The 18272-nt window shown below is 36.5% G+C and overlaps 2 protein-coding genes across 5 annotated transcripts in view; both read left to right on the top strand.

Annotated features, from left to right (window-relative positions):
- The window catches only part of LOC145663970 (uncharacterized), a 77783-nt gene that overhangs the window by 23088 nt on the left and 36423 nt on the right, over positions 1-18272 (top strand). Inside the window, exon 7 of one of the 4 annotated variants that reach the window (XM_081730213.1) lies at positions 11457-14536. The exons of 2 other annotated variants lie outside the window; for them this stretch is intronic. In XM_081730213.1, the coding sequence (XP_081586339.1) occupies positions 11457-13275 (1819 nt within the window). In that variant the 3' untranslated portion in view covers positions 13276-14536. Of the gene's footprint in view, positions 1-4328; positions 4431-11456; positions 14537-18272 lie in introns of those variants that run through there. One more of the 4 variants, XM_081730216.1, reaches the window with a different exon arrangement.
- Positions 4383-11441, top strand: LOC145663971 (uncharacterized). Its single transcript, XM_081730217.1, has one exon. It carries the CDS (start codon positions 4617-4619, stop codon positions 5865-5867), a length of 1251 nt encoding a protein of 416 aa, XP_081586343.1. The 5' UTR covers positions 4383-4616; the 3' UTR covers positions 5868-11441.

The raw sequence follows: 18272 nt of genomic DNA, 5'->3' as shown, positions 1-18272 counted from the left end.
TTTGTCGATCTGTATTGTTGGTTTCATCTCGCCTGAGAAAGACATGATAGATTATTCCCACAATAAATCAGCTCAGCATTAAAAACTCCCGTGGATGGAGAGGTGGTTTAGGAAACCATCATGGACGTTGATCTGACCGTTTACAATTATCATAACAGATCTACGAGGGGTGATCAGAAATTAATGTATATATTTCATACAAGAAATACAACCAACAGATAGTACATATATTAGTTTTTTTTTTTTTTCGACATAGTCTTCATATCAGTTGAGGCACTTGTCGCATCGCGAGATGATTTTAAAGATTCCCCTCTAGATAAAAATCCTCTTGCGTGTTCAGCCATATTGTCACGAAGTGTTCACCTCCTCACCTGAAGCGAAACGATGGCCTCCTAGGTGCTCCTTCAAGTGCGGGAACAGGTCCTCCACGCCAGCTGTGTTCAGATCTGTTGATGCCGTGCTGGGTCGGCCACTGCGCTCGTCATTGGTAACGTTTTCTCTACCAGCCGCAAACTTTCGACACCATTCTGCGACATGCTGACAAGGCATTGCAGTCTCTCCATAAACCTCTACCAGCTGCCAATGAATTTCAGCCGAGGTTACATGTTTCGCCCACAGAAAAGGAATAACTGAGCGGACTTCTTCGCGAGACCAGTTTTTCAAATGAATCGCCATTTGTGTTTTCTTACAACTAGCACCGTAGGTGGCGGGTGGCTGAAACTGTGCACAGTTGCCAACTCCATATATTAAAATTACCGCACACTCCTCATTCTTTTATAACAGACGAAACTCCAGAAATATCGTCCTTGTAACCTTAGTTTCTGATCCTCCCTCGTATTTTTCAGCCGAAGTTACAATCCGATGCAGTAAATTTTCCCCGTTATTCCTTACACTCAGAGAACTGCACATCTCCAGACGACGATTCTTGTTTGCCAGTGTCAGTTTTAGTGGTACCAATGTGTCCAACATTTTGCGTTATTAATTGCACGGAGCCTCTGAACGACAGTAGTATGGCTTATGCCTAACTCATCTGCAGTGGTACAAATATTTTTCTGAGGGTCAGCTTCCACAATGTTTCAAAGGAGCTCATTCGAACATGATGTTGGTCAGTGCCTAAGGTGCTCATTATGCAATGTGCTACCGGAACGAAATTTGACAAACAACAGCGGTACCTTCACCATTCATGTTCCAAATGCAGTGTTTGTGGCTTGCTGTACAGAATGTACCAGTTTAAACCCGTGAAGAGAAACTATTCACAATTGTGTACTCTCCATCCTGCATTTTCGTAAGATTCTGTTCAAAACGCACTACCTCCTGACTGTCTGAATACCCCAGCCTATTTGCTGGACGTGTACTAAATTTGTGACGTTAGATGCATTACTTTAGTTGATCACTGTGTTGTATTGCTGAGGTGAGTTTCTTGCAAAATCAAAGTGGATATTTCGTTCACATCAATCTAAACATTACTTAAAGTTCTTTGGTACACTCTTATTTTATCGCAAATAAAACTGACAAGCTGCCTGCGTTATGCTTCGTCTCTTGTTGTTGGCTGCAGTTAGAATTTTTAGTACTTATTTGAATATATTGAAATACACATATCATTTCAATATCTAATATAAATAAAATAAACAGTTTGTTTGTGTGTTTTTCTGTCTGTATGCGGCCTGGGGACCAGACGAGTGGATCGAGAGTTACCAAATTTTCGTCACGGATACCTTGGTCCAGGCCACAGATTAAGACGAAGCGTTTTTTTTTTTCTTTTTTTAAAATCAAATTTCGAACCAGGGGAGTCTCAGGGAGGACATTTAATAGAAAATGACCGATATTAGTGTCAAATTCATAGTTTTCGCGGTCGCTGAGATTAATGGTGAAATTCCGATCGCATGAACTTCCAAATTTACCCCATTCGGCTGCGGGCCTGTGGTCACAGAAGGGGGGAGGGGAGAATACCGAGACGTAAAATAATCCAATATTAGTATCAAATTCATAGTTTTCGCGGTTGCTGAGATCAATGATGAAACTCTGATCGCATTACATTCCAAATTCACTCCATTCGGCTGCGGGCCAGGGTCACCGAGGGGGTGGGGGGATACCGAGGCATGTAAAAATAATCCAAATGACCGATATTAGTGTCGAATTCATAGTTTTCGCGGTCGCTGATATCAATGGTGACACTTCCATTAGCGATGACTTACAAATTCAACTACCATTGTATGCAGGTCGGGGGGTCAGCGGGGTGGGGGAATCCGAGACATGTTAAAATAATCTAAAATGACTGATATTAGTGTCAAATCCATAGTTTTCGAGGTTGCTGAGATGAATGGTGATTATCACACAGGCGTTGACTTTCAAATACAGTCCCCATACGAAGAATGGATATATTCAGCTAGTATTCAATATATTTTATGTAGTTTTATACTTAAAAGTAGTACTCAAAAGTGGTTTGTGCCACTCGTTAATAGACTAGATGACTTTGTTCTTAATAAAATTAAAAGAGGCCTATGAACAACGATGCTGCTACATAATGGTTTTAACGAAAGGATTTTGTAAAATACTACATATGTTTGTAAGAGAAAAGCGGTGAATCGTTTAGGGGCTTCTGAGAAGAAAAGAATTTTTGAGTTCAAATGCAAGTAAGTCAATACTACTGAAAAACTTCAAATTTATTTTATAGGCTTAGTTAACTAAAATTACCTTCTAAGATATAAATTTGAGTATGTTTCACAGAAGACACACACATCTAAGGAATCTCAATAATAACATAATTAAAAATAGGAACATGTGGAAAAAGTAATGACTTTTACTCCTTGAAGAGGAAATATTGAATAGTTCTCAGAATATTGCAGATGTACAGTGGCCCAAAAGTAGGTATACAGTCCAGTACTAATCAACTCATTGCTTTTTATTTCATTTCTCATTGTTATCCATGAAATAAGCTTCGTTTCTTTATTATTAGTTCTTAATAGCAAATAAACCTATAATGTTATAATTGATCAATGCAGGGGTGTATACCTACTTTTGGGCCACCCTGTATATGCGCATTGTGGTGAGTGTGAAAATTTCAGTAATTTGGTAGTTTGATTTTACGTTTGTAGATATGAAGAGGAGTTAATGAAAGAAAGAGAATTATTCTACTTACATGTGTATGCAATTTTTAAACACCACTTGCCCTTTCGAGCTTTTGGACTCTCTCCTGGAGTCTTTTTCACGGAGATTAAAAATAGAAGGGAAAATAAAAACATCAGCCAAATAAAAGGAACGGACTTACAGAGTAAAGAAATACTGTCAAAACCAAATACCAATGTCAAATGATGGAAACATGGGTTGCAATATGGCAGGGTTAATATGCACATTCTTTTCTTCATTAGTGGAAGGTTGCTCCAGTTCATGGTACTATTTTTAATTTTATAATTAAAATTATGTACAAATTTTGTAATTATTACTTCTCAATCATCACATAACCATCCCTTCTCTAAATTTATTTATTTTTATTGAATAAACAAATTTTCAAAAACAAGTCTTTCTACTTCATTTTTAGCCCATTAAATTTTTGGATCTTCTGTCGTGTGTTGAGTTTCTTTCAAATGATACGACAGATTTGACATCGGACTTTCTGATTTGACATTGTGTTCCTTTTACTTTCCTTATGGTTTTATTTGTCCTTTTCCTGTTTTTATCCTCCGTGTCCAAGACTCCAGCGGAGAGTCGAAATCTCAGAAGTGTAAGTGGGATAGAAATTTCGTAAGCCTGTAAGTAGAATAGAATTCCTAAACGTGTCATTAGAAAGTCTTAAAAAGAACTAACTGTTAACTCCTTATTACAGGTATTGTCATTTAATGTTATCTTCAAGTAAGGATAAGGGTAATGATAATAATGGAAATTGGTTATCGCTGCCAATTAATAATCCAGAAGTAAATAGTAGGAGCTCCAATCCAACAATTTCATCCATGGACCATCTACCTTCTCCTTCTAGTCAAACCTGTGAAATTCCTTCACCAGCTTCTTTTCCCATCAACTGTAGGGGTTTAAGTGTAGATACAAAAGAAAATACAAGTTCGTTAGATTATGATTTATCAATGAGTGGTAACCAGAAATTGAATTCAAGTTATCAAGTTAATTTAGAATGTGAAAATAAAGGTGGAATGCTTGCTTTGGTAGAAAACGGTTCTGTTGAAGATAATACTAAGAAAGCGGATAAGATAATAGCAGATTCGTGTTACAGCTTCAAAACAAAGCATAGTGTTAATTCTTTGGATAATTCGGATGAAAATATGTTATTAAGTGATTTTCAAAGCCGTGTTCGAATTTTAGGAGAATTTTATTTGCAGAGTAATCCTAATTGTGATGAAGGAAGCATACCGGTATCTAATGGTTTAGTGGAGCGTAAATTAGGCTTTAAACCCTCAGAGGAATTGAATTTGTTACGCCCGTCTGTAAGATCACAAGTACTAACAAAAATCGATAAAATAATCAAAGGTAGCAGAGAAACGAATGAGAATTTTGAGTACAAAGTAGAGAAAAATTCGGAAGACAAGTTAGAAATTAGAAAATGTGAAGAATCACTACTTAAAAGTATACAAGGTAATAAAGTATGCGAGAACGCAAATGGATTAAACATGCGTAGCAAAATACATGTAGGTTCTCGGTCTTACGTATGCTATATTTGCGATAAGGAATTTCGATTAGAAATGATGTTGACCCGACACCTTCGTAAGCACCAGGTAAAGAGACCCTTGATATGTGAGCTGTGTGGTAAAGGGTACAGAAGTAATAGCGATCTGCAATGTCATTATCGTAGTCATACAAATGAAAAGCCATTTTTGTGTGACCTATGTGGGAGACGGTATTATCGTAAGAGCCACTTAAACAGTCATATGAAACGTCATATGGAGGATGATGAGAGCAAAATCTATTCATGTGAAGAGTGCGGTAGGAGATTTCATGAAAGAGCATTATTACGTCGACATGCACTAATCCACTCAAGTGTGAAACCGTTTGTTTGTGAAAAATGTGGCAAAACTTTCGCTAGTAAATGGAATTTATCATCACATTTGTCGTATCATGAGCGTGATGATGATGGTACGGATTATGGTTCGCTTAAGTGTAACATATGCAATTTAACATTTAAACGAAAGTTGAACTGGAAAGTCCACTTGAAACTACATGCATCTGGTGAATGCAAGAAGAAACCTAAATTAGTATGTTCTATTTGTGGGAAAGAATTAGCGTCGAAGAATTCAATGCGTGTGCATTCAAGAACTCACTCAGGAGAGAAGCCATTTGAGTGTTCCGTCTGTTTCAAGAGATTTGCTCAAAGCAGCCACCTATCAACTCATTTAAAATTCCACACGGGAGAGAGAAAATTTCAGTGTAGATTCTGTGGCAAATCATATCGCGCAAAGAAAGACAAGGATATCCATGAACGGCTTCATACGGGAGAAACTCCATATACGTGTAAGGAGTGCAATTTGGGCTTCCGGTCAAAGCTTAGCCTTAATGCCCACGTTAATTCACATTCAGAGCCCTTTATCTGTGCTTGCCCCATCTGTGAGAAAGTTTTTCAGAAACAGAAGTACTTGAAAATTCACATGCACGTTCATGCGGATAGTAAAACACCATCACCACATTCAGCAACACTCATTTCTTGCGTCTCTTGTAACACAGATTCTTTACTTGAGGATAAAGTTAGTCATTCATCCATCGCTGAAAATGTGCTCCAGACTAATATGCTTCTATGTAGTGTATGTGGAGAAAGCATTAACAGTTCCGATTACAGAAACCATGTCTCTACCCATTTAGAGTCATTGGTCATTGATGCCTGTAATATAATTTCGTTCCCAGAAGTCTTGAAAGATGATGCAAATTAATTGTATGTATTTTCATATTTCTTATTTTACATGTGAACAGCTATTTACTGAGTTGTAGGCTATTCTAACCACAACAATATTTGTTACGAGATTTAAAACATGAAGTTACAAACAAATAATAATAATATAAAGCTTTAATGTATTGTTCAGTACCATACAAGTTGTTTTGCTGAATTTTATTGTTTCTGTGTGTTTAGACAGTTTACTCAGTTTTAAAGATGGAATTGTGAAGATAATGATATCTTCAAACATCAAGTGAAAGTTTGTTATTGTAAAGTTAAATCTTCAAACATCAAGTGAAAGTTTGTTATTGTAAAGTTACGTTACATTTCGCTGTAATGTGATAAATATTAGTTACACTTTCTGTAAAGATTAGATAATTTCGCTTGCATTTAATTTATGCTGTAAAGTACTTCATCTGATTTTATTCTTTGTTTTTTAAGTAAAAAAAACTAAAATTCTGAAATTATAGATTTTATTTCCAGTAAGTTATATTAAAGTAAAAAAAGAGTATTTTCATAGAATAACTGAGTAGTAATGTATGACAAATAGGATCGTGAATGAAGAAATTTACTTTATATGTATTCATATCCAAATCTTAAGGGAATGTGCGGATAACAGTAACATTCAAGAAGAATTGATACAAAAATATTTTTGTTTCCTCAGAAACTTGGAACAGATTATTATTATTATTTATTTATTTATTTTAGATTTGTGCTTGGAAATGTTTCTTCCGTTTCTCGATCTTGAGCTTCCTCTTTTAACTCCCAATAGTTTCTTGTATTTCTTAAATCATCGATCAGTTATGTTCTTCCTATTCCTCACATTCCTTCTATGACGGTATTAAGAAGGCAGTTTCTTAACAAGATGTGTCCAGTCCAATTGGCCTTTCGAGCTTCCTTGTGGCTAAGTAGTTAGCAAACGTGGCGTGGGAGACCTGGATTCGTTTCCCGGCGGGAGCTCATGTGGTTCGCATTCCACTTAAGCTGTGGGTCCACGTCTCATATAGACACGCTTCTGAAAGGGACGCTAAACTGAAAATCAAATCAAATTGGCCTTCCTGCGAATGGTGTTGGCTAAAAGCGTCATCTTCTCTTCTATCCATTTTGAAACATCTTCGTTTGTTACTCTCTTTGTCCATTTTATCTTCTCCATCTTCCTCCATCACTACATTTCGAATCTCTCTAAATATTTCTTCACGAATTTCCAGTGGTTATTCCAAGTTGGTTATGTCCAGTCTCTGAACCGTACAGTCCAGCACTTCGTATATAGCACATAACCAACTTGTTTCTTAGTCCAGTATTAAGCTTGCTAGTTAAGAGGATCTTTTGTTGTTGAATGCCTCTTTGAATCTTTTGTTGTTGAATGCCTCTTTGACTATGGCAATTCTTTACCTGATCTCTTTGGTGCAGTAAGTGTCAAAGTACTTCCCATATACTTGAGTCACCATTTGTTGGCCGTCACAGGTCCGGATTTTTATTGGCAAAAGTGCTCAGTACGGGGTAAGGTTACGGCAAAGAGCAATGCAGGCTGCACGGCGTGTACTCATATCATGGATTAGGCACAAACACTACGCAATTCAACAATTGACCGTGGTGTGTTGAACTTCTACAGTCCGTTGTTCTTGTGCATTCCATGCAAACTCAATGGAATTGAGGTCCGGTAAGCGCGCTGACCACTCGAGACGTGATGTTTGCATATTCCAAATGATCCTCTACCAACTGTGCTCTATGTGGACATGTATTATCATTCATAAAACGAAATTCAGGGTAGTACGTACCACAGAAAAGTCGGACATACTGTTCAGGGATGATGCTCGTGAATATCTCAGCTGTTTCCGTCAGCTGCTGGAACATATTTGGGCTCCTAACATGACGTTGCTCCGTACCATGATACCAAGACCTCCATACCGGACCATTTCAATATTTTGGTGGTGGTGACGTGTTCCTGGTGCCCTCCAAACAAACAGACGGTAAGAGTCACTCTTCAAATCGAATCGTGAGTCGTCATTGAAGATTAAGCTACTCCACTGTTCTTGGGTTCATACACTGGGCTGTACTCCACTGTAGGCGTGCCTTGTTATGTGAGGTGAATGCATCTGACGGGTCAGCGTGCATACAAGTGCATTGTGTAGCCGCTAGTATACAGTTTGACATGGTACGTGGGTATCAGAGGCAGCTGTTATGTCTCAAGCTAGTGTACCTGCTGTGTTCGTTGGTCTTCATTGGAGATTCAAGACCAGATAACGATTCTGGCGCTGTTGCATATTGATGACCTCCATCGTAGTGCCTTTCAATGTTTTCATCAACCAGGAAGCAATTCCACAGTCGCAATATAACACTGCAAGGAACATTTAATTTCCTAACCACACCCTGTTGACTGCCCCGTTTCTAATCTACCGATAGTCCAATCACGAATCATTCACATGTGTTCTCTGGGCCATCGTGTGCCCACTTATGTATGCAGTGCGTAATTATGTAGATGTATGGCGGATATTAACATTTTTCTCGTAAATTGATACTACTGTACACTAGGCGTCTCTTACATACTTTGTGGAGCCACGGTGGCTCAGTGGTAGATCGTTCACCTCTGGTGCATGGGATCCTCAGTTCGATCCCAGCTCTCGCCAAGTTGAACTTTTTGATGGACAAAACCGTGTGTGTGTGTGTAGGTTTTCTCGGGATTCATCCGTTTCCTTCCACTTTCTTCATTCCACCACTGTCTTCATTTCTCATCATCACCATCTCTTTTATCCTAGTTGGCATAACCGTGGGACATGAAACTTAAAGATTTCATTTCATTCCATTTCTTACATACGCCGTTTTTTCCTTTTTCTAACATATAAGTAATTCTATATAAACAGAATTTTTAAACTCTGAACGATTAAATTCGTCTCCGCACTCAAGCAGCAATTATGTAGTTTAATTGATTATCCGATAAGCGCGCCTTATTTTGGTATGCATACCCCGTCCCCAATGGCAACTTATTCTTCCATTAGTCTATAAAGTACAACGTAGAACGTAAAACCAAAATATACACACAAAAAATGTATCTTTTTCTTTCTTTCTTTTATCCATATTCTCCATAGCCAACCTTGTAAGGTTAGAGGACTACTTCTCATTTCAGAAATCACTGGTGGTCTATTTATCTAAATATGACAGTGGTGTCCAATTATAAGTAACTCGAAAGACTATAACTATGATTACTATTAAGATGGAGGGCTAGAGCTTAGAAAACAAGTCCACCCTTTCACGCAGCCCATAACACATATTTAAGAATCTTACAGGTTGACCATATTGACGTAAACAACATGTTTTTGTCACAAAAACTAAGTTCAGCTATCCATAAATATTTTTTTCTTTTCCTTTTTTTAGGAGAGGGGGTAAATAATGAATAGAAAAATATTTTGTTTCAATCAAAGGAATAAGGTTAACTTTTCTCTGAAAAAAAAGTAGGAGAGGCTTTGGCAATTATGAATGAAAAAAACGTCTTCTGAAATATTTTGTTTCACAAAACAGCTATGAAGTGATTGTAGAGTATAGAGGTTCTTACTTAAAGCTGCACAAATTGAGAAATGTGATTTATGCTGCGTTTTCTAACGGGAGTAATTCACAGGGATTCGGTGCTCACATTGTAATCGATGGTGCTAGAACAAACCACCGCGAGCCACCTATCACGACGATTGACACGTTGCCCACCCCTGATCTATAAACATGGAAGAGGTGTAAATTCAAAATTCACACTTATAGAGAATTTTGTATACAAACCGTGTACGTGGATTTTCTCTGGGATTGTCCCGTTTTCTCCCATTTTCTTCATTCAATCCTATCTTCATATATATATTCGTATAATATTTAATTCTACCGTCATAAGTGTAGATTAATGTAGATACTGGGTTGTCCAAACGCGATAGGAGTCGCAGAGTCCATATCTGAATGGCTGAGCACCAATCTCAAGAGCCGAAAGGCGCACACAAAGAACAAAGTGAACTCGGCGAAAAACTTGAAATCTCACGTGAAAATACACAGTAGCGTCTCTTATTTGCGACAGGGGAACTAATTTCCGATCTTACGTCACTTGTGTGGAAATTTTGAATTTAACTGGCGAATGGTGTGTGTTGAAGTAATCGTGGTCTCGTAATGTGCGCACACAAACAGGAAATTTAATGTCCAACTGTAGTCCAAAAATCTGAAATTAAGTAAATAAAATGGTTGCGTTTATTTAAAGTTACTAAGGGCTACAGTAGCAGAAATAAATGAGTAGCGGAGAGATATGTAGTAGGGTTAATTTTTTGTCTGATCTTTCTGCACTGAACTTATTACTCAAAGACAAATCAAGCCACTGTGAGCGAAACAGAGAAAGCATTGTGATTACTATAAAAATCCATGACATCAGGTGCGAAAACGATGGCAGCGCTAATTCCTTGCGACGAAATCGAATGTTGATTGATTCTTTCGCAGTACAGGTAATCAAAATAGATTTCCACAGATCATATAGGAAGGTGGTTGTCTGTATGTACTCGTGTCTGTGCTAAAATGTGTGTTGTTTTGTGAGGAAGTGGGTGGAAACGGGAGTACCCCGAAAAAACCCACGGACCGATGTTGTCCACCACAAACTTACTTCGACGGGGATCGAATCATAGACCTCACGCACTAGAGGCAAATGCTTTACCACTGAGCCATCATGCTTGCCTTTAGTAACATTAATAATCATAATAAAGAGTGCGAATTGATTTTATATTGGTACAGAACATATGTGACACTCTGGTCAGTGCAAGACAAATTCTGTTCATATTCGTAATGAAGCAAAGGAGGTATAGGTGAATAGTTAGAATCCATTTCCATATTTTCACTTTAAAAAAAAGTCTTGCGGAAATCAAAGAGAACAATGTAATGATTTCTCGTCTAATTTTCTTATAAGTATACGAGATTAATCACTTAGTAATATAATAACTTTTTTCAGTTGGTCTTCATTCCTACTCAATGCCTACATCACAATCGAATTGAAGATGTATTGTTTTTTAATGCGGAATGTATCAACAACACAAAACAATTTAATTAAATAGGATTTGCTCAAATATTAACCAGTTCAGCAGAGGAATTTCAGTGTTATTATTTTATTTACGTAATTTAAAGAAAAACAATGGAAACGAGACTGATGAACACATTTAGGGTTTTCGGTCCATAATCGTGAAATTTCATGTTGAAATTCAGGCGCCGACCATTAAGTTATTTTTTCCCAAGTTTTCTTATTTCACCAAAAGGACTTTTGTGTGATGATTTTTTTTTTTTTTTATTTGCTTGCAAAACATTCTGTCTTTCATCGTTATTGTTTTCAACATAAAATGGTTTCAATAGTATGTGGAACTTTGTTTTAACAAAAAGGAAAGTCTGTAATAGTCCGAGTTTACCATATTCTATGATTCATTGATGTTAAAATGCTTCACTAGAGATGTGAATCCAAATCTTATCGCAAGTAAATTTTGCACCTTAAATGTATTCATTCCAGTTAATGATGGTATCAAAATAATTTAGTATGTATCGTCTCTAATAACAAGTGATGTGGCAACTGCCGCTATCCTTGTTTCAGATGGAGACGCTGTACCATGGACCAGTCAAACAAACACCTAACCAGTATGACGAAAATTCAGCAGAACGCTTTTGGAAAGGATACTGAGAATTTTTTAGAAGGCAACTCAAAGCTAATTGATGAGCAGGAAGTGTTTGCGTCAAGTTTGTCTCAAACAAGTGATCATACGTACATGAAGTCATGTGGAACTGAATATTCTTGTGTGATATGCAACGCGACATTTGGAGATAATGATCTTGTTAAGACTCATATCCAGAAGTCTCATCCTGAATATTCCATAAGAGTTAGTGGTAGTGAAGGCGACGCTTTGAGAGATAAACTGCAACTTACGAGTAATAATTACGTTGCTGTAATACTTGGTAACCTGTGCGTAAGGTGCTTTGCACATGGTAAAATACTGAAAACTGTGTACGTTTGTTTTAAGCCATCACAACAGAGTAAAATTGTGTGTAACGAATTGTTAAATGAGAAACTTGTAGAAGCAATTAAATTTTTTATTCACAAGAGTAAGAAAGTACATAGATGCGTCGAGGCATTGCGCAAAGATGTAATGAAATATAAAAACTGTCGTAATTGGCACATTGATGAAAATGAACTTTCGAAATATGAAAGAGTGATTGAAATCCCGTTATGTCGTGGTGGGAAGAAACAAGTACAAGGAAAAAAGCGACTAGTTCAAACGTTACACACGTGCAAAATTTGTGAGAAATCATTTCAATTCACGTCGCTCTTAACAGAGCATTTACGCAACGGTAAATGTAAGAAATTGTTGTGCGAAATATGTAAGAAACGCTATAGAAGTATGGAAGACTTAATAAAACATCAGAGAGTTCACAAAGGAAACGAAAAAACATTTTTGTGTGATTTATGTGGCAAACAATATTATCGTATGAGCCACTTGAATGACCACAAGAAGCGGCATGTAGAAGACGGTCGAAAACATGAATGTCGTATCTGTGATAAAAAGTTTTATGAAAGAACATTACTCCAGAGGCATATGAAAGTGCATCAAAATGATGATAGTAACCCTTACTTTTGTGAACAGTGTGGTCGTGGGTTTAGCGTGAGGTGGAATTTTGAACAGCATAATAGAAAACACAAGCGACAAGAAAGGTGTGCATTAGACAAGGAGCAGGGACATCCGTTCGAAAATACTGAAACTAAATTTAAGTGCAGTACTTGTGAAAAGGCATTGAAAACAAAGAAATCTCTCCTTTTGCACCAAAGAACGCACTCAGCTCAACGCCCGTATTCGTGTGAAGTATGTGGTAAGAGTTTCTCTCGTAGTTCGTATTTAAGTGCTCATCGGGAACTTCACTCAGGCCAGAAACAACATAAATGTTCGTTCTGCGGGAAACTGTACAGATCAAAAGTAGATAAAGACATTCATGAAAGACTGCATACTGGGAATGCACCTTACTCATGTAGTAAATGCCATCGATGTTTTAGGTCTCGGCTGAGCCTCAATGTACACTTAACATCACATTCTGAGATCCGCCCATTTGCTTGCTCGTACTGTGACAAAAAGTTTAAAAGAGCAAAATATTTAAAAGTTCATTTACGTGTTCACAATAAACATAAACTACTGTATCCGACTGAAATCTACGGTGACATTCTTGTACCAAGAACTGACGCAGAAAATTCTGCTGCTCCGTTGCTGAGCACGTTCTCTTGTGATATATGTGGCGATGTCTTAAGTAATGTAAAAGAACTGCAAGAACATTTGACTTTACATTTTGTTTGTGATCCTCTTTATGCTCAGAATGAGGATTTAATTAACACGTTTTCTGAATCTGTTCTGAATAGTTTTAAAATTTAAATGTGCGAGTATGTTTTCCAAATGTAGTTGCGTATTCCAGTGAAATATTGAAAATTTTCAAACTGAGTTTTTGTTGTTAAATATAGTAACAAATTGTATCATGAAATTTAATATTTTGTCCATAATGTATTTTCTGTTATCAAGTACGGTACTTGATGAAGAGCTAAAAGGGGAAGGAAAATATAGTATTATCTATTCGTCTTCCACGCTAATTCCTAAACCCATGAAAATAAATAAATAAATAAATAAATAAAAGACTTCTGATGACTGGTGATTAGTGCTCTTGTCGTTGATGCTGCGGATGCTGAATCTGTTCGAGGAGGGAAAGTATGTGTAGTGCGGATACTTCATTGAATTACCCGTAAAATAAAATAAAATAATAATAATGAAAAAACACCAAGTAAACGTATTAAGGTGTAGGTGCGAATTCAATAACATACAAAGAATGAAAAAGTGAATGGTTGAATTGGGAGTCGAACTTGGGGTCTCTGGCATACCGTGCCGATGCGTGATACACTACGCCACCCAGTCCGCTTCCCAGAACAGCCACACTGAAGTCCTTTCATTAATATGTATGAAATTACAACCGTAAAAAATGTGTTCTCAATATATGGACATTGGAATGTCCAAGCACAGCAGCTAGGCTGTGATACAGTCAGTGACAAAAGTTCTTTTCATTTGAAAAAAAAAAATTTTTTTTGGGAATAACAGTGGAACGCATACCGTTTTACCGAGTTTCAAGGCTGGAGCACGCAAAAAATTACATTCTTTTTAATTTACTGAAAATTATTCTCAAATTGTCTTTCTGTTCTGAAGTTATTTGCGGAACTAATTTAATCAAACAGAAAGAACTTCTGTCGCGGACTGTACAAGCCATGTGGTCTGAGTGAAGAACATCGACTTCAGGAGTGAGAGAGTGTGTGTGGCTGTTTCGGGAAGCGAAATGGGTGACATAGTGGCTAACGCATCGGCACGGCATGCCGGAGATCCCGGGTACGAGTCATGGCCAAGTCATTCACTTTTTCACTCTTTGTGTGTTACAGTTTTGCTTATTTGATTGAGATTTATCATCCCTTTTCAGCAACGGATATATGAGTTTGTGAAATCGAACATGGGACCCGCACTTTTGTCCATTAAAGATTGATTAGATTAAGAAACATACAACAACTATTACTCAGTATAGTGCACAAACATGTATGAAATCTAATAAAATATCTAAAATCACACCAAATAAGATTTTTGTTTATTAAACCGAGAAAAAATGTAATTATACAGGGTGTTCATGTGATACTTCTGTGATTGTATAATTTGTATGAAACTTTTGAACAAGAGCCTGCCTTTACTTCTTTTCTTCTTTCTTTTGATTGTAACGTTTGGGCATACCGGAGTACCGAGTTGGTTTGTCTATTATTTATCCTGTCGCCATCATTGATAATAATTCAGAATCTGAAGTAAATAAATAAGATCTGCAGCAATTATTTCCACTGACATATATGTGATATAGCACGCTCTTATGATCGGAGGAGGGGCAAAGATTATTACCTACTTATAAGGTATTACCTACATTAATATGAATATATATATATGCCAATTAACGTCTGATGAAGATAACGGTACGTTATTGAAACTGTTAGGACTTATTTTAATTTAATAAAGAAGTACATGCTCTGATCAGAATAATATTAATTATTTAAGTAATAATTTCAGAGTCAAGATGGATAGAGTTACATGAGGGACAAAGATACCAGTTAAAGTAAATGAAGGGAAAAGACGATGTAGGGGAATGAAATAAGTGTTGGCAGTATACGAATAACCATGGACGATCTGCAAAACAATCGACTGCGCCTTCGATGTTCTTGTTTGTTTGTCACCACTGTTTTTTAATCAATACCAGATTTCCTGTCAGTCCTTGTTCTCTGTCTGTGATGTGCTGAGAATTCACTCCGCGAACGGTGACAGCACAGAGCACCCACTTGTAAATGACTGCTCCATAGGATACCGCACTAAGACTCTTGTGTTCAATAGTTTTGACACAAATTTTGAAATCATGTATATTTCAACTGCACACCCAGTATGTTTTTAAGTATAGTTACACAGATAAATAAATAAAGGTTCGTTCTTACTTATTAGCAAATCAATGTAAGATGGTTAATAGCAGCCATTCCGTTTTCAGTCGCCATAAATTTTGAAGAAAATATACATTTAATGAAAAGTTTCATTGTTGTTGCTATCTTTTTTATTTAAGCTTAACGTCCCACGTTTATGCACGGAGGTTAAGGAAGATTGTGATGATGAGGTGGGCAATGATGGTGAAATGACGGAACTAGAATGAAACGAGAGAACCCAGAGAAAACTAGAATAGACGTATAATAAATATATAATATATTGGATTATACAGGGTGTCTACTGGTCATGAAAGTCATGAAAGTCATATATTTTGCTTAGTGGTCATGAAAGCCATGAAAAAGTCCTTTATTTACCCAACTGGTCATGAAAATCTGAAATCTCAGAATATATTTTTATACTTCATACTTTTATACCTCATACTGCATGTACTGAAACAGTTGTATCAGGTCAGTAATTGTGAGAATTTCCCCCACCAGTTAGTGCTGGCTAACTGGTACTTTACTGTCTTCCTAGTTGCTCCCCATTTCATCTTCTAGTCTCTGTAATATAGTAACAACTTTTTACTGTCCAACTTTCTGATCTGCTATTTCTTTACTTCTAAGAAATGTAAATTGTGTATGTTTGGAACTGAAACGTAAAGCTCTGTGACTCAGTAACTTCAGAACTTGATGGAATTGATGTTCAAATTAACTCATTGAAAAAGAAGTTGAACTTGTGATATTCAATCAAGATGTCCATTTTTGTGTTCACTTTTTTTTTTTTTTTTTTTTTTAAGTTTTGATGTGATACTAGTATGCAGACTGTGAGAAAAAAATATTTGTAAAAGTACCCTTGAAAAAAGAGAAGAAAGAAGGCATCAGACCCCATCCAGGATGAAGGTTCCATTATGAACAAATTCAGTAGGTCTTATCAGTATGTTTATGTACGCTAATTTCAGATATGACACGATGGAAAAAAATTGTATATTTACGTAATCAGTCTTTTCTTGTAAACGAAAATTATAAATTTAGAATTCAGAGTACATAAAATGCAGATAAAAAACGTAGCTGAATGTAACGGGACTGTTCACAAGATTTTTTTAAATCTGTAGAACCTGGTATGCCTTAAACCCATACTTGAACCGCAATTAAAAATTTGTTTACTGCCTTTTAAATTGCTCTTGCATTTTAAAATTAGTTGTCAGCTAATCGACATTATGTACATTAGACAAATAAGAACATAATGTGATCTTCATCTTAACCGATGCACCACTGATGGTAGGGGTTTATTATTACTAATGGTAAATTTTTATCGCCATGGTCATGAAAAGTCATGAAAAAGTCATGAATTTACTTTCTGGTATTCCAGTAGACACCCTGTTATATGATACGTTTATCCTAGTTATTTACAGGGTGGCCGAAAAGTAGGTATACACGCCTGCATTGATCAAGTATAACATTCTAGCTTATAGGTTTATTTGCCTCGCCTGTTCCGAGCCTAAGAAATAAAAAGAAATATATTAAGAACAAATAATAAAGAAACCAAATCTACGTGATGGATAACAATAAGAAATGATATAACAAGCAATGAGTTAATCAGTACGGGAATGTATACCTACTTTTGGGCCACCCTGTATATTCGCGTCACAAATTATTCACAAGTTGTTTGTAATTTATGGTGTAGCGATCCCGGACTTTTGTTGGCCTATGTTAAAAGACGTACTCAAATTTCCACAGATTGTACAGTTACATGATTCCGTGCACAGTAAGAATAATGTGCTGTAATACGAGATGCATTTTTTCATGCGCATTCAAAGAAATTTCCCATTTATTCCCCTCAAAAATGGGTAATGAACTGGTCTTGTACATATACAGTCATGATCACAACACCTAGTCATCTCTCTCTCTTTGAACGTCTTCCAAGTCTATAATTTGAATTAAATTAATAGCGAATTGCGATAGTTGTTTCTAGCCGAAATGTTAACATTTCCTAATGCAATGATGCACGATTGCAAGAATATAGAGGTCAGTGCCCATTTTTTGCACGAGACTGTACATGATTTTTCATTCTTATAACATCTCAATTTGGATTCAAGAAATTTCATATTCTGAACAATCGGTTGTGATTGCTAACAAAATAAATACAATGTTTTATGCATAAAAAACCAGAGCTATCTGTCATGCAATGCTAAAAAGGTGTCCACCCTTGGATAAATTTATAGTTGCACTTTTTGTAATAATTTAAGAAGAATGAATCCAATGAAACTATTTTTAAACTATTCAACCATGAGGTCATGAGCAAAATAGCCTCAAAATAGAACGTGTGAACTACTGCTCATGCTAATGGTAAAAGTACCCACACTTGGATGAATTTCTAATTGCGCTTTTTATACTAACCAGCTGAAATATTCATTCTTCGCACTTTGAATATTTGAATCATCATCTCTCCGTTTAGATACGCACTTCAATGAAAATTTAGTGATAAAAAGCAATACAATATTATTTTAGTATAACTTTTGAATTCCTCTGTTCTCTTAGGATGCGCCCTTTATAATCAAAGTGACATGATAAAAACCCAGCTGGGGGTAGCTGCTATGTTTCAAAATTAATTTCAAGGTGTTTGTCTATTTTCCTGTCATGTAATCACAAAAATGCAGACAACATCGATTTCGATGTAACGAAAATATGTAAATATCCCCCTCCCCTTAAAGACGAAAATTTCAAAAGCGTTTATTTTTTTAATGAGAAGTTTATATCCGAGTTTCTTTATCCTAACTTGGCGGGCTCGTGAGATTAATGTATTTTTTAAACTAAATTTTCAACCTCATCTACCCCATAGGATATCCCCTTCCGTTATTCATTATCCGAATAATTATTCGAACAGTTCTTTGC

Source organism: Thermobia domestica, chromosome 11, assembly GCF_964235325.1.
Source record: "Thermobia domestica chromosome 11, izTheDome1.hap1.1, whole genome shotgun sequence".
In the NCBI taxonomy this organism is placed as follows: domain Eukaryota; kingdom Metazoa; phylum Arthropoda; class Insecta; order Zygentoma; family Lepismatidae; genus Thermobia; species Thermobia domestica.
This window is presented reverse-complemented; position numbering and strand designations above follow the sequence as displayed.

What these genes read in the sequence shown, in the direction of transcription:
- LOC145663971 (XM_081730217.1), top strand. Translation starts at nt 4,617, where the DNA reads ATGCGTAGCAAAATACATGTAGGTTCTCGGTCTTACGTATGCTATATT.